The sequence below is a fragment of the Pongo abelii genome, chromosome 3 (assembly GCF_028885655.2).
Source record: "Pongo abelii isolate AG06213 chromosome 3, NHGRI_mPonAbe1-v2.0_pri, whole genome shotgun sequence".
NCBI lineage: Eukaryota > Metazoa > Chordata > Mammalia > Primates > Hominidae > Pongo > Pongo abelii.
The window spans coordinates 127,266,060-127,292,136 of NC_071988.2; the positions used below are offsets into that span (position 1 = coordinate 127,266,060).

Genomic DNA, 26,077 nt, shown 5'->3' on the forward strand with positions numbered 1-26,077 from the left:
ACTGGAAGTATCATGGAGAGAGACAGCAGATGAGACTATGTAGAGTGAGAAAGTGGCACAGCTATCCCAGAATCCCAGCAGAGGCCAGCCTCCCAGCTGTTCCTGCCAAGGCACTAGATTTGTGAAATTAGTCATCTCGGACATTAAAACCCAGATAAGCCCTTGAATGACTCAGCCAGAGTGGATGTCAAGTGTAGCAAAAGAACCACATAGTTGAGCCCAGTCAATCTACAAAATTGTGACAGAAAATAAAAATGGCTGTTGTTTCAAGATACTAAGCTTTGGGATGGTTTGTTACATAGCAATAAATAACCCAACAGCAATTGTCCTCTTATATGTGTTTGCATATTATAATGTTTCAAAGTATTAAAACAAGACTGTCATGAACATGCTTGAGTCTACTTTACTTGCTTACCTCATGCATAGCGTGCTGAGAATCAGACTGAAAGAAGCTTTTGATAAAGGAATTGTAATTTCTTGTATGCATTTTCCTGAGAGTGACTCTATCCTTGGAGAGAAATAATTTAGAGCTTTCTGTTCTTTGAAGATGTAGTATGTGATGCACTGTTGTTCTATAGCAGTGCTTTGTTTTCCTAAAGCAATGTTTCTTGTAGGTCCCTGAAGTAGGAATCTGTGCCTTTAGCAGTGAGTTTGTGAGAAGAGTACTAGTTGCTGACAATTCATATCATAATGCTCTGTGGGAGATACTACATCGGAGCTCACTTAAATGACTTTTTCAGTATTATTATTGTGTGTAAGTGTGTGCATGTTTTACTCAGGACACAGATAGGCTTGACCTGGTTAATTTTGGCCAACTGGGACAGGTTGGGAGGGTCCTAGACCTGCATACTTGAATGTATGAGGTCAGTGCGGAGGTTTGGGGGACACCCAGATGCAACAGTTGAAAGATCAGAATGCAAATGTTAGAAGTAATAGGAAAGCTGTCCACTTTGGAGAAAATGACAATGGGGAAATGGTGTTTTCAGGATCAAGGATACACCAATCCTCACAAGAAAGAAAAAATCAGCAGGAAGCAGGTACCAGGCTGTAATATGGGGGTTGGACTTCCAGTCTCCTGAGCGGGGTGAATATGGGTCCCAGTGCTGCCAGGACTTATTTCTTACAATAAAAATAAAATAAAGGTGGCTTAGTAAAAAGTCTTACAGTTCTGATTTCTGAGGAGAATGGTAAGTTCTAGGATGCTATGCTGATGGAGCCTGCCAGTGGAAGTCAGTGGCTTAGCTGTGCCAGGAGGAGTATTGGAGAGTTGAGGTCAGATTTGAATGGACCTGCGAAAAGTCACATATTGCACAGGATACACATAGAAATACATTTCTAAATCCCAGGAAGGAATGTAAGAGTCTGTGAGTTCCTGAACACTTTCCCAGCCTCCAGGAAGCTAAAATGAGAAGTACATAGAAAGAGTAACAAACCTTGAAGGTGCCCAATAGCCTGGAAAGAGCATGGCCTTTGAAGTGAAACAGATCCAAGTCTTAATCCTGGCTGTCATCACTAGTTTGATGGCTGTGAGCAAGTCACTTGAGCCAGTGAGGATTGCGTTTGCCTGCCTGTAATAGAAAGCTGGCCAACAGGGTTTGACCAAAAAGGGGTTTATTTTTCTCACGTCACAAGAAATCCGTAACTCACGAGTCCAGGACTAGTGCAACTGCTTGCTGTTCCTTCAAGCTCTTCCCTTCACAATGCTCAGCATGTGGCTTTTGATATCATCCCTTAGATGGCTACTCCATTTCCAGGCATCACTTCCTAAAGACAATGAAGCAAAATCACCTCTTCAGAAGGCTTTTTTCATTTTGGGGGAATATAACCATTTTCCCAGTGACTTCTACATATATCTCATTCTATTTTGCACACGTGTGATTTCATTTCACATACATACACACACAAACACAACTTTGCACACACACTTGGCCATCTAAATACCAGAGATTTGGGGAAAGGTCAATATTTTTAACTGGGTGTGTTACCAGTCCAAATTCTATGCCTTTGGAAGAAGGAAGAACAGATAAGTAAACAGCAATGGATTCCACATGCATTTATTCATCTTTTCAATGGGGATAACAAGACTTCCATGGCAGGAAAATATCAAACATTGGGCATAACCCCTCCAGAATGTACGCTCCATGAGGGAAGGAATTCTTGTCTGTTTTATGACTGTTGTGTCACCAGCACCCAGAACAGTGTCTTTAATAACTATTTACTGAATGGATGAAATTAGAGATAATAGTAAGTGTGCAGTGCATTGGCTGGCACACAGAGGGTCCAGGAGGTGATTGTTGTTACTGTCGTCACTGAGTCTGTCTGTGGTCAATGTCATTGCCAAATGTCACTTTCAAAAGTCAATGTCATTTCCAGAGATTGCTAGGTAATATAGAGCAACTAGCTACAGCAGAGGCAAGCTTTCTCAAGAGAGGTATTTACTAACATGAGATAAACGGAAAATCATGGATTGGTCTAAGACAGGGTTTTCCTCAGTGTTATCAACCTTACATTAAAAAAAGTTATTGTACCTTTTCCTGATCCAGCCAGCAAAAACTTTCACTTTCTCAGAGAACCAATGTTGCCTCAAGATGTCAGCTGTTAAAGAATCCTGACCTGAAGTTAAAGCATCTAGAAGTCAACAAGGTTCAGGAAGACACCGTGAGCTATCATCAAAATATACAGCTGTATTTTTGAATGTTAGAACAGGACTAATATTTAAAGAGCATCTATTCCATTACTGAGACAAAAACAGTAAGAGCTGATTTGCCCAATTTATATTAGTAACTGTGGACACTCTCAGAAGGGACTCTAGCTCTTCCAAATATAGGCCAGAGCTTTTTCCTCTCCAAACATTTACCCTCTCCACAGCCCACTAGCACCCCCCAGTTTGTCCTGCTCAGCTGCTAGCCACCTTCCATGGCCAGATGTGCTGAGTGGATGCCACCTTAGCTTCAGAACGGCCCCTTCTTTGAGAGCCCCACCATAATTATGACATCGTCTTCCCTGGCACTGGACACAGAGATGATCACGACAGGTTTCCATCCTCCACTCTGCTCTTTTCCTTTCTCTGTTTCTCTCTTTAGGGTCCAGCTCCCTTCATTGGTCCCTCTTCCTCATCTCTCATTCCCTCCTAAACCCAACCCTCTAAAAATGCTATTACCACATCACCAGGGACCTCAGAATTGTCAAATCCAATGGACACATATTTTTTCTGAACTTATCTTACTCTAGTTCTTCTGAAAAAAAATTTTACCAAAATATTCCCGATATCAAGAGAGAAATATCATAAGCCTCAGGAAGTATGGAGTTATGATCTGAAGCTAGAGCAACAGGCATGAAATAACTTGGAAGTCTCATTTTGTCGTAAGCATTCATGTCAGTTTTCCAGTCTACTCTTCTAGGAAACCAGTGTTTTTTTCTTCAAATTTCTTAATAAAATTGATACTCATGGGATACACTTGTTTTAATCCCATGGCTGCATGTCCCAACTGCTGCCTGTATTTGGTTTGAATATTATAACCCTAGCCAGGGTCTCTTGGGTATCCGCAGCAGCAGTTTTATCCCCTAGGCTAGGTAGAAGCTAAATGAGACTGAAGGAAAGGGAGTGTGGCTTTAAGCAGCATTTACTCTTTCAGTTTCCTTCTTCTCACTTCCTCTCCTCGTTTTATGCTCCCTTGGAGAACAGAATGAGGCTAGGAAGGAAAGGGAGACAGTATCAGATGATCTGGCATTTGGGCTGGCGAATCTACTGCCTTGTTTAGTCACGGCAGCTGGACTCCCATCCAAGGAGGATAAGAAGACCGCAGGGAGCAACCCTTGAACTCGGGGTGAAAGCTGCCAGGAAAGCTCTTTCACTGGAGATGGCATACCATGGAGCTTTCACTCAGCTTTGTGTGTCACTCAGGGAAATGACAGTCAGAGGCCTGTATTGTTGCACCCAGATCTCAGACCTTCTTTCCAGAGAGTGGGCCATCTCTACCCTCTGTTCATCCCACCCCCTTCTCTGTATTCTAAATACTCTGCCTTGACAACAAGTTTTATTTAGAACCACAGATATTTTCGGGATATACCTCAGGCCACAATTTATACACGAGATTTTAACTAAAATTACTTTTGTAAACATTATCTTAGTTGGTTTTTAGAATTGAACTTACTGCATAGTTTTCTTATTAATACAAGCAACATCCAACTTTATATCCTCCGTAACTAACAGTTCATGTCATATTTTCATATAATTTTAAAATGAAATGTAAAAATGGGTAGTATAGAGGGGGCCTTAACTCATCAGGATTTCTCCCAAAATATTTTCCTGTCAAAGAGAAAACAAAACAAAACACAGTGAGTAGATTAGAATTAAGTTCAGCTGGGAGAAACAGAAACAAAAACAAAACATCACTAGCATAATAAGACAGATGTTGATTTCTCTAAGTGTAAAAGTCTGAAGGGGATGTATTCTAGAGCTGTATGGCAGCTCTGCTCCACAAGGTGCTCTGGGATGCAAGCTCCTTCCAGCCCACAGCTCCACTCACCAAGAGATGGCTGTTATCTTCATTGACAAGGTAAAGGTATTAATAGTATCCAAATCCTAGGTAGCAGATCGAGACAAGGATGAAGACAGTGTAAAGGCTGAGCCAGCTGCCTCTTGAGGAAAATTCCTGGACATTGTCATAGGACACTTTCATTTATATCCCACTGTGGGCTTTAATTACATGGCCACACCAACTGGATGGGAGGATGGGAAATGTCATTTTGATTTGGGGCAGCCAAAACTTCTATTTCTTTAGAAGCAGATTATGACCATGGGGAGACAGCTAGCAAGCTCTGTTACCCAGAACCCTACCAACTTAGTCAATCTTGGCAGTATTTCTCATTATTTTGTTCTTGTCCTTCCTCATGCTGATCCTTCTTTGTGGCTATGCCTTCTCAGGCTTCTCTGCAGTCTCTTTTTCTTCTATACTGTCCTCAATGTTAGTGTTTGCCACCATCTTGTCCTCAGGCACTCTTTTCTTCTCACTCTGTGAACACTCTCGCATGACCACATAAATTCATGTCTTATACTACCCAATTTTTACAAACCTACATCTCTGTCCAGGATATTATTTTCTTAAATTCTAGATTAATATATCCAATTTCCTAAAGGGCTTCACTGCTTGAATATACAATAAGCAACTCAAACTCAATACATCTGAAATTAAACTCATCATCTTTCTCATTAAACTCTGTTAGGCCATCAGTGTCTACCCACATGGTCACTTAAACCACAATTCTGGGATATGCCTGGAATCATCTCTCACACATGTTCAATGTCCATTTTTCTCCTTTCTTCTGCATCCTCCTTGCTTTTGCTTTGCTTTAGTTATAGCTAACTTCTATTGAGTATTTGCATGTGCCAGCTACTGATGCAAATATATTACATATTTTAACTCGTTTAATCTGCAAACGACCGTACTATTATTATCTCCAATTTACAGATGAGGAAATTAAGGAACAGTTAAGTAACTTTCCCAACTGTCACACATCGAGTAAATGGTAAAACCAGAATTTGAACCCAGGAAGTCGACTCTAGTGCACTCTCTCTTAACTGCAATAACTTTCTGTTTTAGTCCCTCATTGTTTATTTACTTTATTTTTATAGACACCTTTCAATTTGTTTATCTTCTTCAACCTCACCAACTCCTCCCCAAAATTCCGTCTTTCATACAAATAACTACCAGAATAGTTTTTCTAAAACACAATCTGGTCAGTTATCTAAAAATCCATCGGTGCTTCACCATCACTTTCAGGCGAAAGTTTCACCTCCTTAATGTTGCACAAGGCCCTTTATGATCTGGCCCCAGCCCACCTCTACAGTCCCTTCTGGAACTTCCTCACAGACATGGTCCCATCCAGCCACACTAGATCCTTCCAAGTTTCTGAACAGATCTTACTGTCCACACCTATCTCCTTGCTTTTTGCACTCACTCAGAGGTCCTATGTCAAAAGTACACTGTTATGAGCATTGCTCAAAGCTCCCCAAGGGCTGAATAGGTAACCCTCTGTACTTTATTTACTTTTCACATAGTATGGTAAATGAAAGTTCAGTCTTCTCTCTCTCCCTTGGTGTCCTGTATAATTTCCTTGAAGGAAGAGTTGGTTCTTTGTATCTACAGTACCTACCAAAGTGTTCAGTGCATGATGATCATCGAGTAATTTTCAAAAAAGGATGAACTAAGGAACACAACTGCTTCTTCCCTTTTATGGCATTTTCCTAAACAAAACCCGGGACAAGGAGATCCCTTGAAAATCACTGACTTTACCCTTGTTTACTTACCTGCATGGGAAATTCATCTTGGAGCAGGATCACAATACTATAATGGCCACCTGGTTTGGTATGGCACATGTTGGGGCTGCACGTGAGGGTATGGAAATAGAAAGAGGAACATATGTTTATTCACATCAGTAAAGGGAACAAATTGAAACATAGGAGTCATGGTATCCCATAATATCAATATTTTGGGAAGTTATTTTTAATGAAGATAACTAAGGAGACTTAAAAGGGTGCATTGTTTTTTCTCCTTTGCATGGCGATTGCTTTTTGGGGATGCATATGCAGAAATTCTTGGGTTGTAGAATTTTTAAAAAGAAGAGCACACTAGTTTTATTAATTTTACAGGATTCTGGTGCCTTTGTGACAGGCAACCACAAGTGAAATTACCTTCAATGGTCTTGGCTTAGTCTCTTCTCTGCTCCTAATCATCCCCTTAAACCCACATACATTAGACAGAGCGGTTGTCCTTCACCACTAAAGAAATGCAGCCAAGAGTTATGTTACCGTGGAAACAGAATCACTTTTTGCTGCAAGACACACTGCTTCATCTGCACTATTATGAAGCAGAATACATTGGTAGGGCTGGGAGGAGAATAAAATATTCTGCCTGCCAGTGTTGTACTTGGCCTTTGGGTGAATAAATGACTTTCAGTTAGAGTACTTAAATATCTTTTAACTTTAATAATTATTATTAGAGCCTCAACAGAATTTTACTTGGAAAAGAGTAAAAAAAAAAAAAAAGATTCTTCTGTTAAAGGAAGAGCTATAAATTCTTTCAAACTACACCACTCCTGTTAAAGAAAATGCAAGAGAATTTACAATTAATGGGTTCATTGTGTATAAAGATAAGTGCTTTAGTTCTTCTTTGTTTTTTGACTTTCTGATTTGATCACCTTGTGGATTTGTGAGATTGTCCTTACCTCTTTCCTTTTTTGGTCTCTGCTTTTAGCTTCTTTGTAGTGAGCACACTCATTTACAGCTTCATCTTGTGTTGGGCTGTGTGTATGCAGGTCCACTGTTGTTGACTTGCTGCTGAGCGTCTAGCTAAGTCTGTGATCTAAGCCTTTCACCAGTCCTACTTCTGGGCCCTCCCAGCCAAAGCCACTAGTTCCCATTTGCTACCTGGTTCTGCTACTGGGAGGCTCCCTTCACCTTATGCCCAACCCTAAATTCAGTCATGGTTCTATTTTGTTTTCTTTCCTCTACTTGATAGCTCTTACTGTTTGTGTTGTTATCAGTGTTGAAGAACAAATCTATATGACCTGCACTAGTTGAAGGATGAACTCTACAGAATATCAGAAACAAAACAAGAATCCTGTGTCCTTCAGCCCCAAAGATGCTCACAGTTATTGAGTTTTCTTATAGGTCCCCAAAAAGCACTACTAAAACAAACAAACAAAAACCTTAAAACACACACACACACACATGCACACAAACACACACACACTGGCATGTGTGCACATTATCTCACATTACTTCACAGTCTAACTATAAGCATATAATCACAGGAAAATCCCACATCATGAAAAGGAAAAATATTTTATTGGCTGTAAATAAATTAGAAAAGAATGTGATACTTTAAAAGTGTTAGTGTTTTAATTCTAGAGGTAGCAAAGCAACCTTAAGAGACAAATGACAATTCTTGAGCAACTAGTCAGTGGTGGCCACTTTTTATATCTATCACCCCATTTCGTTCTCAAATGAATCTCAATGGCTACTATTATTTTTATTTTACAAATAAAATTAAGGCACTAAGACTCAAATAATTTATTTTAAAAAATCATTCTCTGATTGTATAATTCATCCACGTAACCAAAAATGACTTGTACCCTAAAAGCTACTGAAATTTTAAAAAGTCATTCTCAAATTCCCCACACAAACCCTAAATTGTTTCTGATTTCAAGTTTAGTGTTCTTTCCAAGTGCATCACCTCATACAGTGCTCAGCAAAGCTCTGAATTGGGTGGCTGGGGTGGGGTATGTGCTAAAATCCAAGGAAAAAATAAGAATACGGCCTCTAATTCTGCCTTTCCACCTCTAGACAGGACTTCGGGAAAATCATTTATTTGTTTCAAACTCAGATTTATTCATCCTGAATTAATATGGATAAATAACCTCTTATCTCTTCATGCAAGTAGGAAGTTAATGTGTGAAAAACATGTTGAAAATACTAAGGGCACTTTTATTTCTGTGGAAAGAATGACTTACTCCTGTTAACTACAATAGGTCCAGATTAATAGGTCCAGATCACTGTCAATGTATTCAGCCATCCCAATTAATTCAGCCACCAAATCATTATTAGTCTCCAATTTGCAAGTTTTGAGAGCTGACCCTGTCACATATTTCTTGGATATCTGCCAAATAATTTATATAGTGCTGGGTTGAATAGTGGATGCATAATACTTATCTTTAAGTAATGAAGTGTGGATCAAATCAAACTATTGTCCAATATCTACTTTAGCCACCAGTTATAGACCCTATTTCATCATAATATCAAAAAGGATTCATTAAATGCCTGGATACAATTAGTCTAAGTTGCTTTACGAAGATACAGTCATAACCTTGGTTCATGGTATTAAACTGATTTTTAAAATAATGACCTATTTTATTATCACATAGAAGGAAATATTTTATTTCTCTAAACTCCACTGCTTGCCTTTCAGAGAGCCTCAGGAAATATTAGTGCAGTAAATATTGAAAAATACTTACCCAGCACTTGAAATTTCACCTTCTGTATCTCTTATAAATTAACAAAAAATTGCTTCATTTTGAGCATTTCATATGTATTTACTATACTATGAACTTTACAAATACCACCTCTTTTAATTTTTACAAACACTCTCTAAAATTGAATCTATTTGGTGTCATCAGGTTTAAAGAGTAAAAATAAGTTGCTCAAGTCACAGTGCCAGTCTGTAGCACAGCCTGACTCAAACCATACACACCAACTCTAAACTGCAACTCTTTTTTTTTTTTTTTTTTTGGAGATAGAGTCTTGCTCTGTCACCCAGGCTGGAGTGCAGTGGTGCAATCTCGGCTCATTGCAACCTCTGCCTCCCAGGTTCAAGCGATTCTCCTGCCTCAGCCTCCCGAGTAGCTGGGGCTACAGGTCACCTGCCACCACGCAGATTTTTGTATTTTTAGTAGAGACAGGGTTTCACCATATTGGCCAGGCTGGTCTCGAACTCTTGACCTCGTGATCCACCCACCTCAGCCTCTCAAAGTGCTGGGATTATAGGCGTGAGCCACTGCACCTGGCCACACTGCAACTCTTAACCACAATTCTGCACATCAACCTTGTGCGTAAAGTTACCTTTGAGAAAACCAGTTTTCTTTTGCTGCCCATCTCTGATAACTTGTTCATCCTTTGTTTTATAAAAGAAAAAAAAAAGGAAAGACAGAAAAAGAGAAAGAGCAAAGAAGGAAAGCAGGGAGAGAAGGAAAAAGGAAAGAAAAGAAAGGAAAGGAAAAAAAAAATCACTCAATGTTTTCCACCCTTCCTGAATAACCTGGGGATAAAGCAGGTCCCATCCAACTTTTTGACACGAGTCGACATTGTTGAAAATAATCATGTGACGTGCCAGCTTTGTCTGATGATGTCGTTTTGCCTTTGTTTTGCATTTATCAGGAGAAGTATTCTTGCAGATTAAAGGGCCACTGGAAGATATTTATAAAATCTACTGCTATCACCATGATGAAGCACATAGTATACTGGAGTCCTATGAAAAGGAAGAAGAGCTGAAGGAACATTTGAGCCACTGTATCCAGTCCTTAAAGTAAGGCCTTTTCAAATGATGATTCCCATCTCCTCTCAGTTGCCTAGCAGGGAACATTTTAAATGGATGTAGATGAAAGGTCTCACATAAATCCTATGTTTTATGAGACTTGCTGGGAGCTCTGCTTTGCATTCCCTTTATAAAAAGCTGGCATGCCAGAAGCCCTGATTGACTTTTTTTCCCCCTGCGAGAATGACTAAAAATAACATGGGAGAAGATTTAGAGCTCTGCAGAGATTGAAAAATGCAATATCAAAATATAAAATGTGGAAGAAAAGCCTCTTCTTAAAGCTATTGTAACTTGCCTGGCCCCATGTAGTTCAAGGAGTATGTGAGATAACACGTGGCCCCGTGACGACTGGAGCACATGGGTTAATGGAGTTAGGGGAATGGCCTACGACTCTGCATGGCCGTCTTCTTTCCCCAAACTCACTGTGGGGAGATGGGTGAAGACAAGTCAGGCCTTGCTAAAGTTAATTTCAGAACAATTACTCATGCCTTCCTTTCTCATCTCTAAAACATTGGTGGGGGTGCTACACAATGTACTTTTTCTTTTCTAGAGGAAGTATCTATTCACTATGAAAATCTGAAAAATATAACAAAGTATGTGTAGGATAAAAACCCCTTGCTGTTTCACTATTAGCCCCTTTCTTCTTAATAATCAGTTTCTTCTGATATTATTTATATGTGTAAATGTGGGTATGTGTTTGGATTGATTCTTTTAAATGTAATTGGTATCTTACTGAATATGCAGTTTCCTACCACAGGAAGCTTAAAGCCAAAATCACTACCATACTCCACATCTTACCCAGTTGCTCTCTTACAGACTCTCACTTGCAAGTAGTATCCACTGTCAAATAATTTTGATTAGACCAGGAATTAAACAACCACAGAGAGCTGTGGTGTATAAGTCACTGCACACCCATCTGATCCTGTAGCACACCTCCCCTGTTTACTCTGTGTGGTGGGGGAAAGAGGGATCCCCAACAGGGATGGGGATGGGGATCCTAACGTGGTACAAGAGGTTTTTAGCTGCATTAAATTGAAATCATGATGCTACTCTGGAGGAGGCGTTTCCCGGCTAGAATTGGGTCTGAAAGTGAGTTTAAAATGAGCCCAGTGAATTTTTTTTTTTTAATAAATAAAATTTCAACTTTATTGCCCTCTACTGGTCATTAAATTACTGCGGTTTCAAACCATTCTTCATGCCATGGAAAAGAAGAATTCAAGTCACCAAATCTTAAGCATTTATTTAGTGTTTGTGCTGTGTCAAGCGTAGTTCTGGGGGCTAAGTATACAAAAGTAAATAAGACTTAGACTCTGCCCTAAGGAACTCAATATGATCAATTAAGTCTTAAATATAAGATGTAATGAGCAAGTAGCTCTATTTAATTATTTCTATTTTCAGTTTAGTTCAGTGTTAGCATATCATTTCAGAGAAACATTCAAATTTGAAGTTGTGTTCATTTTAATAAATTCATAGAAGCACAGTCCTCTAAGTGTTCAGGTGTTTTATTCTTTGGGAAAAAAAAGGAAATGGTGTTATCCTGGGTTTGAATGAACACCTTTCCTACCTTAAACAAGTGGCAAGATCTGATCCAATAAAAGCTGGAGCCATTTTCCTTCTTCGGGTTCTAGAACTAAGAGTGAGAAATGTCACAGCAAGTGAACATTTAGCACCTTTGATCACCCCCACCCAATGCCAGCCCTGGGGATGGAGGTCCTTGCCTGAAAAGAATGTGGTGCATCTACTTTAGGCATGCGCTTCTAACTGTTCACCAGAAGTGGAGCAATCTATTCAGAGAGGAAAGAACATCAGTTTATTATTCATTAAACTTTTAACTTTTAAGAGAAAGAAACAGAACCTGCCAGAAGATTCCACTAGGCAGTATAGCCCAGTATCATATCCCCAAAAAGCAGCTAAAGGCAGAGGTGATTTTAGAACCTCATGAAGTCTCAGTTACTGAAAATTATTTTCAGATCCAATGGCTTATTTGGTCTTTTTCTGCAAGTTTCAGGTAATTCCCCTGGCCATGCCCCAAATTTTGGGTTTAGAGCTATTCTGATTTTAGGTAACAGTTGCAGGCAGTGGAAGGTGTTAAGGTTTAGAAAGCAAAAAAGCCAAAAGAAGGAGTATTGGCACAACTATTTCTTAAGGGAAAGAAAATCAAATAAAATAGCTGAAGTTAGAGCTATTTTCCCAAAAGTTGCCTTTCCATGAAAATAAAGTTAATGATGGATTGTACTGGTCTGCCTGAAGGCTGACGGCAGTAGAATTATTGACATTACTATAATACTGACCTCAATCGAGCTAAGCTTTAAATTCTGAGAAACAGGTTTTCAAACAGGTTTATAGGCCAAAGAGAGTCTGGAACACCCTAAGGGCTTGGTTTCCCTGGCCAAGTAATCAGTCAAAGCTATTACTGTCACTCTGCCTTTTCCTTGTGGCTAGATAACACAGCCCAAGTGCAGTTGCCAATTTCTAATGAATACTAGGTGTGGCCTCCATTTTATCCTGTGCAAGAGGATATTGGAAATCTTTGTTTGAAGCAATATCCACGAGAGAGGTGGCTTCATGCCTCAGAAGTTAAGGTGGATTTTAAAGCAATTTAGGCTGCTTTTTAACCAAAATTACAGTATGTTTATTGAGGGCCTAATAAATATTTAATAAGAGTGCTAAATAATGTTGAAAATTTTTTTTTAAATATATAAGCATAGTTCTTGCCTCTCAGAAACACAAACTCTAGTTGAGGAGATAAGAAAAACCATGTGGAAAGTTTAATAACAATACAAGAATTAATTTAGATAACACCAGAAGCTTTCACGGTGGCTGCCGTTCAAGACTAATTCCCAAGTCCATTACCTGGTTCTGTAAAAGACCCAAGTTTCTAACTTTCAAGTATTCTTTGAAGCCAATTATCTTTCAAAAGAGAGAATAATGTTGAATCCTTTCATAACGTGAGAGCAGTGTTTTTCTGTGTGGAGTTCCCTTGCGCCAGATCCACCAGGATGGTGTATTAAAAGTACAGATTCCTATGCTCTGCCTCAGACCAAAAAAAAAAAAAAAAAAAAAAAAAAAAATACTATTTCTGGTGGTCCAGTTCAGGGTCTGCTTTTTTAACAAGCCCACTCAGGTGATTTTCCATACACACTCAAGTTAAGAACTACCTTAGAGGGAGAAATCATACTTGCTGCTTTCCCTGAAGCAGGTGGGTTTTTTCATCAATATAGATACAATCTAAGCAGTAATTTCAGAGTTTGGAGACCTTCAAAAAGAAAAGATTCTGAGACTATCCAAAAGCAAATACACATCTGCATTTATAGCCTACAAATTGGAAATTAGCAAGTTTTTATTTATTCAACAAGAAGTTTTGACAGTCAAATTAGTGACCCCTAAGATTGTGTGAAATACTGTATTAAAATAGTTTCCAAAGTTATGGAAGTTATTTGCTAAAGATCTTATTACTTAGCCTTCTTGGGGTTATTTAAGGTTTCTGATCTGTATGAGGAAAGTGAAAGATAGCGTGGCTATAAATGCAAATGTAGCTATAATTAGAATAGCCTGTCTGCTGCCTCCTTTTTCTGCTTTTCCATTTATAAATACCACTAAAGTCCTTGCTGCATTTCAGAGGCCCCAGAGATGTGTTTATTTTGTAATAGAAAGAGAATGAAGGGGATTTTCTAAGTTTTTTGATGGATGGAAGACACGTTTCTAGCTTCATGTTTAGTTGTTATAAATGTATCTGTATTTTTCTTCTTGCTAATCAAGGCCATCATCCCCAGGAGGAAAACTTCTAACTTCTAGTCATCTGGGCACTTTGGCTGCTCACATTACTCCTGGAGCTTCTCCATTCAGGGAGGAAGCTAAAAGCTCATGCAATGCAAAATCCAAAGGAATACATTTCAATTTGTTCACCACATTTTATACTCGTTATTCTAATGGAGTGTTCCAAGTAAAAATTAAAATCACTTTTGGAAAGCCCTTCAGTTCCTTGTTATATGGCATCATGTTTGAACAAAGACTATAATCCTTAAGGAATAGTCACGTAAAAACTTGTTAATTGTGAGTCAAAGTATAATGTGCTCATGAGGGTAGGAGGTATAGTGATAGATATTATATTAAATTACTTTATCCCATAAAAGGGTAAATGGACACAATTTAAATTCTTGCTTCCTGAATTGCCCTTGGTTGGGATTAGCTTCTGCAAAGTTTCAGCCTAAAAGAGATTCTTTAAAATTATGAACAAATAAAAAGATGTTATAAAATAGTGCCACTACTCCACAGATTGTGGTTTTATCCTATTGGAAAATCTCTCAGATTCCCTTTCATAAAGTGTTATACTACATAAACACAATGTTTAATTTATGTTATGATATTTAGGTTTTACTTGGCTACAATAAATGAAATAGAAAAAAAAAACCCATGTTTTCTGTAGGAGTTAAAAGAATAACCTTCTCTTTCAACTTCAATGTATGTGCTTTGGTTCCTAAATGATCACATTATTCACTTATTTGTTTGCATGAAAAATTGCATTTTTATTTTTATTCATTTTCTTCCCCAGATTTTCTGACCTATGATCCACAAAGCATATCTGACAAATAAGATTTACCTTTAGAAGAGCAAAGAAGGAAGCGTGTGAGCTTAAAGGAAATGATTGGAAGGAAATATTGGGCAGGGGGTGGTGGTGGTATTTCTTTCATTGCAATAGGAGAGTTCTTTAAACAGTCATGAATAATTGCCTAAAATTATAGCAGCTGCAGATTTTTAAAAAATTGTAATTCTGTGCTTGATTCCCATCTAATAGGTCTTAGACTAAGCAAAACCTAGTTATATTAGGATGTCTATCAATTCACTCATATACCATGTCTGGAGATTGAGGAAACAATTGCTTCACACATGTCCCCCACCATTTTCCACATATACAAAGTATTGAGATTAATGGAAAAAAACTTATTAAATCCATTAAATTTTTACAAAATGCAGCTTAGACACTTATTAAATTTTTCCTCAATCACTGAATGTAAAAAGACCATCTATTATTGTGGGATGGCTCTTAAAATTTTTTTATATTGAAAACATTTATCGTACTCCAAATGGTTGGAAACCAAAGGCCACAGTGATCAGATAATAAACACAGGATATTATTTTATTTATCCATAGCCACTTGAGGCTTTTAGATAAAAATTTTCATCTTCTTTATTTGTTAGGGACATGATTATAAAATAATGAGACTACTTCTATAAGGCGTTCATGAAAATTACTTATTTTGTTTTACATAAGAAAATTTAAAAAGATTTATAATGTTTGTATCTTACCTTAAATATACAGATTTACATGAATTTACTTTCTTTTTCTTCTCTTACAGGAAAATATACATGCAAGAGTAAGTACTTTTTAAAATAATATAAATCAAATATAAAAATCACGAGAAAATGCAGCTGACTGATCCTGTCCAAATCAGAAATTCTGATTTTTCTAATCATGAGTATTGCTTTTAATAAATAATCCAGGATTGCTAAGGCATTTACCCCATTCTTGGTGCATATTACTTATTAAATTATTATCATATATACTTTACCAAACCTTTTAGAAGAATCCCAACATATAATTTACTAAGTTTGCTGATGCCAGAAAGTCTTTGGGAACTGCTCATCATACATATGTTTGGGAATCTTAATGTGTCCAAAAACACTTCTTTCTATGAAACATATTAGTCTTTAAAAAATCTCAGATTAATATCATAATGCATTTGAAGTTTCCATAGATTAATGCATAAGAAAAGATTATTTTATGAAAATATTAGATTTCTTCTAATTTCAAGTCTTGTATGATTTATGGAGAAAAAAATCATACACATTATAGCATGAAAATGACATATTAAGGTGAAATAGTTGGTTACTAGGACAATATGGAAATTATTTTAGAAAAACAGAGTATACAAACACTCTGAAAGAGGTCCATTGTTCTAGAAGAAAAGTGTGTCCAGGCTGATTAATGCTGAAAGGATGAAACTGACTTCAATACAAACTCAAATTTATTTACCAGGCACATGTTTGGCTTATGATGAGCAACTCTTTAAGGTCCCGAGCTTCTAGTGTGTGTTTGCTTGTGTGTGTGTATGTATGTACTTTAAATTCCTAAGAGTTTATATGAAGAAATACAGAGTTTACAAAATATAAATTATATTAATGTAAGCAGCAAATATCTGTCATTCATATTTTGGTGCAGAGCAACAGTGAGAACGGAATTCTGGAACTGAAGTGAAGGAGGCATCATACAGATCTGTAGACCAAGGCTGTATATCTCAGTCAAGTTGAGAAGCTGATTTTTGAGACACCAGACAGGCAACCAGTTCTCTCACTTTATCAGTCTTTTCTTTTCTTTTTTTTTTTTTTTCAAAAGGAAAAACTGTCCTACAGGATAAACAGATATGAGTAGATTTGTCTTATGAGTTTCCAATTCTAGGCTCATTTGAATTCGAAGAGGTGCATCAGCCTCCTGGCTTCTCTTCAAAGATAGTTGATGGGGGCTGGGAAATGGCTCTGCCTCATTATACAGCCTGTGTCCCTGGCATTGTGCCAAGGACTGGAGCTTTGCATAACTGAGTGGTTAGAGAAGAACTTCATGTGCTACAAATTCTGCTTAGGTTTCTTTTTCTAAAGCTTACATTAGGTCTTTGGAACCAAGAAACAAGGAGAGAGGAGAGAGAGATTCAGAGGAGAAAAGGGAGATATTCTTCTTAGTGCAGTTTGCATGCACGGACTTCTACATACAGAATACTTAAACAGTTCATTGTATTGAAACACTTGCTTAAAAATGGCCCTCGCACTTGCTGCAATCCTGCTGTGTAGGAGTTAGCCAGGTTATGTCTGCTCCGTCTAAACTATTCTATACATCAAGAACTAAAAAAGAAGAGCAATCCCAGCATGTGGTTGGATGCACATCAAAACCAACTTTGCCATGAATTATTTTCCTTCCTGTTCTTTTCATTCAGGTCATGAAGCACACATACTGCTACAGGAAAGGGCAAAAGGCAATGTCAAGTGCTGTGTAATTGTTGGGCTCTTTAGTGGCAAAGGCCAGCAATGTTGCAGCGAAAAGGGCATTTAAGAGTATAAGATGTGGGTTTTTACATGGCATTCAATAATCCCTTACTTATGGCAATCAAAAATTATCTGTTTTTTAGGTTTTTTTTACAACCTACCTTCTTAAAAATACAAAGTGAAAGATATTTGTAATTTCTAAAATGTTTACTTTGAATTACAACCTCACACAAACATCAGACGGTATTAAAGTGACAGCAATCGTAGAACTTCTCACTAAAAGCAAGAAAAAAATGCCTATTCTAAACACAGCTATCTTCAGAAATGCAGTGTTTTGTTACCTTTATGCTTTCCCTCTTTTCTGTATGTGTTCCCCGTCAGATTAGCTATTCTCACCTTGGATTTCAAGGTTCCTATTAATCACAAAATATTATAAATTATTTTCTCTTTTCTTTGTATTTTAAAAATTATTGAAGAAACATTGCAAAAAAAGGAAAATAAAAATGAGGACAGTAAAGACAATCAGCAGTCACATTCCAAAGCTAACTATTGTAGCATTGCAGTGAGTCCCTCACTTCACCATACTTTTTTCTTCACGCACATACGTTGACTAAAATAGGAACACTATATATTTCTTGTATGTTGACTTGCTACCTCATTCATCGTCAATACATTGTGAATATCTTTCCATGTCAGTAAATATAAATCTACATTGTTTTATACTTGCATAATATTCTGTCTGATATATATGCCATAATTTAGTTTCCCAAACCCTTACTGATAGTTGAATTGTGTCTGTCTTATTGATGTCATAAGTTTATTTTTATATATGATCTTGGTACAATAATCTGATTTTTTGGATCAATTTCCGAAAGTGAAATTGGTAGATCAAAGGGCTTTTGATACTTATTGTTAGAACATTTCAAAAAAACCTGAGCTAATTTATATTCTCACTACTCTTATGTGAATTGTTCATTCATCCACTACTTGCCAACACTAGATACAAATGATATTGGTATCTTTATAACTTGTAATGTGTAGGCCCAAATAGTATCCTGTTATTTTAATTTGCATTTTTCCTATGTATTTAACTATTTGTATTTCATTTCTAATGAATGATGTTTTTAAATGATTATTCACTTTTACTGAGATGTTCATCTTTTTCTAATACATTTGTAATGTCTCTTTAATTAGTGCATATGAACCTTTGTCCTATGTACTATATATAATTTTTCCAGTTTATCATCTGACTTTTAACATAGTTTATGGCTGTTTCAGGCTCTGCTTACGGAGCTAAATTTTTAAATAGACATCACTTTTTTTCTACTGTGGCTTTCAGATTTTATGTCTTCCTTAGAAATTCCAACATTAGTTTATAAAGGATGGTCCTATGATTTCTTCAAATTCTTATATGGTTTAATTTTTAGATTCAATATTTAATCTATCTCGAAATTATTTTAGTGTAAAGAATGAGGCCAAAATCCATTTTTATTATTTTATTTATGGCTAGCTAATTCTCATAACATCTGATATTGAATAATTCACTTTTTCCCACTGAATAGGATTGTCAAATTTACCATGTACTCTATTTCTATACATATTTGTGTCTATTTCTTGATTTTCTATTTTGTGCTACTCATTTGTCCATAAATTTATCAATACCAAACTGCTTTTATTTTTGTAGCTTTATAATATATTTTAATATTCAGTATCATTAGTCTCAGCTCAGTACTTTTCTTTTACAATTTTTTGAGTATTCTTGCATATTCCCTTTTTATAAAAAACTTTTTATTAAAAGCGATATATAGCCTTGTTTCAATAACCAAATCATTCTGCAAGATTTGTCAAGAAAAATAGTAATCCCCTCTTCTCCTGCCAGCCCCTAAATTCTCATTAGAATACATTACTTTCACACCTTTAGCTGTCTATTTTGGTATTTATCTTTATTACTCTAAAAACATGCTTGGTTGTTTCCTTTTCAGATATTATCTTTAACTTTCTCCTGTAGAAGACAAGAATTTATTTCTCTTTCCGATCCCTATCTCCTCTACACACAACAAGCACACACACAAACGCCTTTTCCATTTCTCCATTCCCCCTAAGTGGTTACACTGTAATTTTGTTAGAGCAATAATCAATGTCTGAATTATTATATCTAAGTAAACTTCTTTTCAGAGCTAAATCTTACAGTGATTACTTATTTTTTTATGAGTTAACAATTGTTGATTATCGTTTTCATTGTGCCCTCCTCCTCCTCCACTTCATCTATTTTCTCTGCTTCTTCTTGTTCTTCATTTACTTAGTTTTCTTTGTATTAACAATTAATGCCAAACTCACAGCCAGTTAACTAAGTCATCTTTCAAGACAACCAGATGCATTATGTATGCTATCAATTTCATCTCCCTAAAAGAGCCCCTTCCAGAGTCTTCAGTCCAGTTGAGCTTGGACTGGTGACACCAGGTGCAGCCATCTTGTAGGAATTCCCCTCCCATCATCCTGGAGGTTCTCTTTGCTTCTTTCCTGTGTTGGTTCTTCCTCATTTTGGTGGAGTACATCTACAGTAGTTTCTTCTATTCCTCACAGAATGCATGGGAAGTAAAATGTTAAGAACTTTGTATCTGAAATACTTTTCTTTTACTCTCACACTTGGTTTATAGTTTGATTTGGTATCAAATTCTAAATTGGAAACCATTCACCTTCAGAATTTAGAGGTAATTCTTTATCATTTTCTAGCTTTCGGAGTTGCTATTAGAAATCTGAAACATTCTGATTCCTAATTATGCATTTATACCTATGTGCTTATTTCTTTTTCTGAAGGATTATAGAGTCTTCTTTTTGTCCTTAGCACTCTGGAGTTCATGAATTCCAAGGTGTGACTCCATTTCTTCCATTGTGCTGGACACTTAGTGAGTTCTTTTAACCTGCAAATCCCTGTCTTTTTCTTGAATTATTTCACTCACTATTTACTCCTCATATTTGCTTTGTTTTACCTTTCTGTGATTCTTATTAGTAGATGATGAACTTCCTAGACCAGTCATCTAATTTTCTCATTCTTTTTCTATTTTCTATTCTTTTGTGTGTTTGTTCTTCTCTTTGGAAAGTTTCAAGACATTATCTCCAACACTTGTAAGAATTAGACACTTTCTTAAATGGATTTTCAATGGACCCTCCTTATTTTGGTATCCAGCCCCTCATTCCCTATTTCCATGGGTAACCAGTGACTGTCATTGATTAACATTTGCAAAATGATTAAACATTGCCTCACCATTTCACTGGTTCTCTCTGGTCTGTTACATCAATTACTATTCTTTTATCTCCTTTATGTATTCTAATTTAATAATTATTATGATGTATTTATTTTCACTATTATCTTTTATTTATGACAAATGCTGTTTGTTTATTTGTGTAACAATATACAGTTTCCTTTAGAATTGACTTAGGTGTTTTAAAAGGAGAGTAAATTGAAAAAAACTCAGTAACAGCATAAATGCTTGTGGCTACTGTAAAATAAATATTAAATTTAGGATGCTTGTGATCATGAAATCAAGGAAATTCAAAGTAATATAGTTAATAGTTACATAATTATTCTTTTTTTACTTATTTTTTACTTCTCATTAAGAAATATAGATGTGCTGCATGTTGAATATCTAATTTTTTTTTGTTTTCCAGCATAATGTTTATATTATTTAAAAGTCATTTTAATTTTCATTGTACTTTTTTCTTGTATTTGATGTGAAACTCTGCAGCAAAATTGGATGCTGCTAAAACAAAGCCAGCTGTGTTTACTTGACTTTGTAAAGACCCAAAAATAATTTGTAATGAGATTAGTGTAGCTACTTTTGGCACTAAATACTTGCCAAAGTATTTATGATAAGACAGAGGAAGATGAAATAGAATTACAAATTAACAAGTAGTTTAGTTTTTGGCCCAATATGTATGAGCAATTGTTACACATTTGTTCACTTACTGTGGGGAGTCATGGGATAATTGACTTCCTGGCTGAGATGGGTTATATCATACATAGGACTCATCTGCCTCGCATGGTTATCAGAACTGAAACTTACTGTGGGAGATTAGATGGGGTGAATTTTGTGGCACTGAAAGCATGGAGTATTATTATCTTATAACACTCCCCCTATCTTTTTCTACCATATTGCTTGTCTGTGCGTTGCAGATATCTGAATATCATTGCTCATGACTTGGGCAACTCTCTCAAGTATATCTCCAGACACAAAAGTGTCTGGGAGATTTCTCATTTTTGAGAACGTCTTTTTTATGGTTTGTATTTATGACTTTTTTAGGAGAAACAACAATCACTTATAATTACTATTATTGTCATTTGAAATATAAAAGGGAGAGATAGAACTTTGATCCCAAAGAGTGATGAATAAAAAGTAATGATACAGTCTAGACACAACAGAGCCTAAGTTGGTTTTTTGATAGATCTGGATAAGAAAGAAATGAGGGCAGTTCTTAACATTTAAAGTTAAAGTTCTTAACATTTTACTTCCCATTCATTCTGTGAGGAATAGAAGAAACTACTGAAGGATGTACTCTACCAAAATGAGGAAGAACCAACACAGGAAAGAGGCAAAGAGAATCTCCAGGATGATGGGAGGGGAATTCCTACAAGATGGCTGCACATCTGGGTTTTTGTTTTTTATAATTAAAAATAAAAGCATATATATAACAAAAGACCACACTAATAAACTATTTTATTAAAGTTGAATTTATATTGATTTAAATGTTTGATTATATTTATATTTTGATAGTCTTTTAGTGATTTTCAAGGATTAAATAAGTTAACCTTTGATAATAGAAACTCAGAAGAAATTCTGATTATATTCATATAGATAATATGATTTCCTCTAATCAAGTTAATACTTTTCATATCCTTGACTTGTTTCTTATTTAAGGGAATTATTTCTACTTTCTACTTAAGGGACTAAACTGTTGTATTGTTGAAGAATCTCTGCTTACGATATATAAGAAAATGTCCTTCATATTTAAAGGTTTTGCTACTGATACACCATCAGTTAGAAAATATCTTTTAGGTTTTTTGTTAGTTTTTTTTTCAGTATTTATAATAGATTTATTTTTAAATCTACTTCACTCAGTCCTCTTGGAAACCAATAATCAATCTCTCCTTCCCTCCCTCTTTCCAAGTCTCTCTTTTTCCCTCTTTCTGCCTCCTTCCCCCTCTGTCACTTTCTCTCCTTACCTTCCTCTTTTTCTTCTTTAATAGATTTGGTGCAAATAGGTATGAAGTAGAAGATACAGCCTATTAAAGCAACTCTTTACTCCCTTGCAGACCTTTAATATTTATTCTGGTTTTCTTTTTAAAAAAATGTTGCCTTTGGGTTCGCTTTAGTCTTTGTCTCTCTTATGCTATCATCATTTTCTCTGCATATGAACAAAATTCCTCAGCCACTTATTCACGTTTTTGGAAAAAATGTTCAGTATAAGATAAAAGCACATTACAGAAAATCTGAGAACTCTATCATTGCTCAGTCCACAAATATGCATTGAGAGAATACTGTATGCCATGCAGGAGGTAGAGTGGTGACAGGGAAACTGATCATAAACTGGTAAATAGGGAAACAAGATGATTCCAGATAGTGATAAGTGGAGAGATGTGATAGTGACTAGTGTATGTTTGTGAATGTATGTGCATGTGTGTTTCTGCACATGTGTGCATGTCCATGTGATAATACATTCTTTTTTCTCTCATTTATCAAATTAATTGAATTAGATGGTCTCTAAGATGACTTCCTACTTTTTTTTTTTTTCACCATGCTCTCACTCTGTTGCCCAGGCTAGAGTGCAGCGGCTCGCTGCAGCCTTGACCTCCCCAGCTTAAGTAATCTGCCCACCTCAGCCTCCCAAGTATCTGAGACTACAGGTGCCTGCCACCATGCCTGGCTAACTTTTGTATTTTTTTCTATAGATGGGGTTTTGCTATGTTGCCCAGGCTGGTCTTGAACTCCTGGGCTCAAGTAATCTGCCTGCCTTGGCCTCCCAAAGTGCTGGGATTACAGGCCCGAGCCACTGTGCCTGGCCCCTGACCCTTTCTAATGATGCAGCTTTTCTAATTTTGTTTAACATTTTTACAGCTGTTTTACTATTCTAATAATATGATCAGTCATTTATCCATAGCAATACTTTAAAAAATTATTGAAGTATAAAACATCCACCTATTGGGATTTGAAAACAGTGTCTGTATTTCCTATCTACAGTGTATCTTTATTGGTCTCTGCATAAAGAGGCTTTTAGAAATCTCTGCCTTCTGTCTGAATGATCAATGAGAGTAGGTTAGACAATGGCATGACCAAGCTTGTAGCTTCTTCCCCTCCTGTGAACTGCCTAACCAGCTGGAATGGCTCCAACTTCGTCTCAGAAGCTGCTAAAGGAAAAGCCAGGCATGAGTCTCACTTTTGTATAGTCATTTGAAGATTTGTTGACTAAGAATTCCACATGGAATGTCACTGTGTGATAGCAATGATTAGTGATAGGGATAGTAATAATAATAACTAGAGAATTATCACATTTATCAGAAGTCCCTTTTGAGGACTGTGGTAGAACCTCCAAAACATTGTAAATGCAACTTCTCAATTTGGTGGAAGAGAGAGGCCAAGACTTCCTTTTGACTATACCTTTGCAAGTCTCTGTTTAGATTTTTAAATGGTTATTCTCCTCAATAATCATCATCAAAATGCCATCAGGAAAATGCATTTTTCTTTGTTGTCATGGTAAAATACATTCTGAAATTGTTTCCCATTATATTATAAAGCCAATTATAAAAAAACCTTGTAAACTGTACATGGCATATGGATGCAAATCATGCTTTGAGACCATTTGGTGGAAAGACATACTTGTTTCTTTTAGGTTTTTGTTTCATAGTAGGGTCTTTCAGACTTGCTTCTTTCTGTCATCTTTTGCTGTTGCTTTTATTTAGAAATTTTAGATATACAAATGGAAAAAAAGAGAAAATGTTTAAGAAGTAATCATAAAAACACACAAAAATGAAAATGTATTAATAAAATATATGTTTGTGGAACTGATATTATTTATCTGTATTGTAGAGGCAAACCAAACTTATTGGACATGGGCTCTTTGATGATCAAACCAATTCAACGTGTGATGAAATACCCGCTATTACTGTGCGAACTTCGGAATTCCACCCCTCCCTCTCACCCAGATTACAGAGCACTGGACGATGCCTTTGCTGCTGTGAAGGACATTAATGTTAACATCAATGAACTTAAAAGAAGGAAAGATTTAGGTAGGAAGAGACATGATGAATTGGTTGTTTTCCATTATTGGAGTGTTCGCTTTATGTTTCTGAGAATCAGAATGTTTAAGTAGTTATAACAGCTGCAGTGAACTGATCATTTGAAATCTAGAATTAGAAGCTGGAGAGAAGAGTGTGGTTTTGCCTTGCCAGCTGGGTTAAGGAGAAGCTTAAGAGGCACAAAAAATGAAATTAAAAAATAAATCAAGCAGCCATATACTCAACTTCATTGGACCACTGCAATCCTGGTGACATATTGTGGGCTGAAGAAACCCATTGCATGTAGTCCTCCTGTCACTGGAGATACGTGTGGTAAGAAGGAGAAATGGCCACGTTGCAGTAGCAGTGGGAAGCAAATGCAGAAAGCACCCAGGAAAGGGACAGATCCAGGTGACGGGGGCCATCTAGTCTGTTGGATTCATCTGGTTCTGGCACACAGAGAATGGAGCTTTTGTGGCAATAATTTCTCTACTGATGTGAGCAAGTATACTTCTTTCTAGAATTAGCAAATTATTGTTAATTATTTGTAAGCTAAAATATAAAATTAGTGTTTAATGTGAAATTTCAAAACAGAAGGGATAATTACATGGTTCCTATACATCCCAGATAATGGTTCCTATAATCCCAGGGATAATTACATGGTTCCTATACATCCCAGAGGTAGTAATGCATTGAGCTAGGCTGTGGGTCCTCCCTCAGTGTGATTTGTGTTCATATAAGTTCTTAGTTGGTGTTGTACTGCTAATCTTAAATCTCAGTTTGACATTAAAGCCACAGCAGGATTTTAGAGCTAAATGGTCTAATCACTTTATTTATTTTTGTTTTATTTTCTGATATTTATTTCAAAAATCATATATTTGTATTAGTAAATTAAAAAGAAAGGTGTAGAGTAAAAAGTAAATGTTATGGAGTAAGAAAACTCCATGAACAAAATGAAGAGATAGTACACAAAGGATCACTTTCCAGACTATATAATCACTGACATTAAATCAATACAAAAACATTGTAATAAAAAAAGGTTAATAATAAAAAGAAGCAATTCACAGTTTTAAAATTCTAAGCTTCATTTATACTCAGGGAAATGTAATCATTGAAATCACACTAACATACCATTTCCAGTCCAAGAGACTGGGGGAAAAAGTAATGAATACGCTAAATGTTTAATCTCAATCTACAGGTGAGAATGTACTTGGAATCACTAGTTTAGAGAACAACTTGACAATACCTAGTAAAGTTGAAGATGCACACACCGGAGACTCAGAAAATGAATTTCTAAGTATTTGCCCAAGAGAGACTCTTGCCTATGTGCTCAAAGAGAGATATACTGGTAACTAGCATTGTTCATAAATGCAAATAAAAAAGACACATTAATCCAGATAGTGGATAGATAAACTGCATATTACACACTACAATACCACAAGAAGATAAAAATTAACTAAATAGGAAAGTAGGTGTATCAGTGGGTTAATCTCAAAAACACAATCCAGAGGGGTTTTTTTTTTTAAGTAAATTTGCAAGTAGTAGAATAATATGTGCAATATGATACTATTTTATAAAGTTTTAAAACATTCAAAATGTATTTTATAATTCCAAACATCCACAGTAAAAGCATAAAAATAGATACAGATATTATAAGCCCCATTATTTAGGATAACAATTCC

General features: G+C 36.3%; 1 protein-coding gene across 2 annotated transcripts in view; it reads left to right on the top strand.

Moving 5' to 3' along the window:
- Nucleotides 1–26,077, top strand: part of ARHGEF38 (Rho guanine nucleotide exchange factor 38) — a 158,141-nt gene that overhangs the window by 97,965 nt on the left and 34,099 nt on the right. For both annotated transcript variants that reach the window (XM_063723557.1, XM_024246164.2), the window contains exons 4-6: nt 9,935–10,082; nt 15,448–15,465; nt 24,208–24,407. In XM_063723557.1, the coding sequence (XP_063579627.1) occupies nt 9,935–10,082; nt 15,448–15,465; nt 24,208–24,407 (366 nt within the window). The remainder of the gene's footprint in view (nt 1–9,934; nt 10,083–15,447; nt 15,466–24,207; nt 24,408–26,077) is intronic.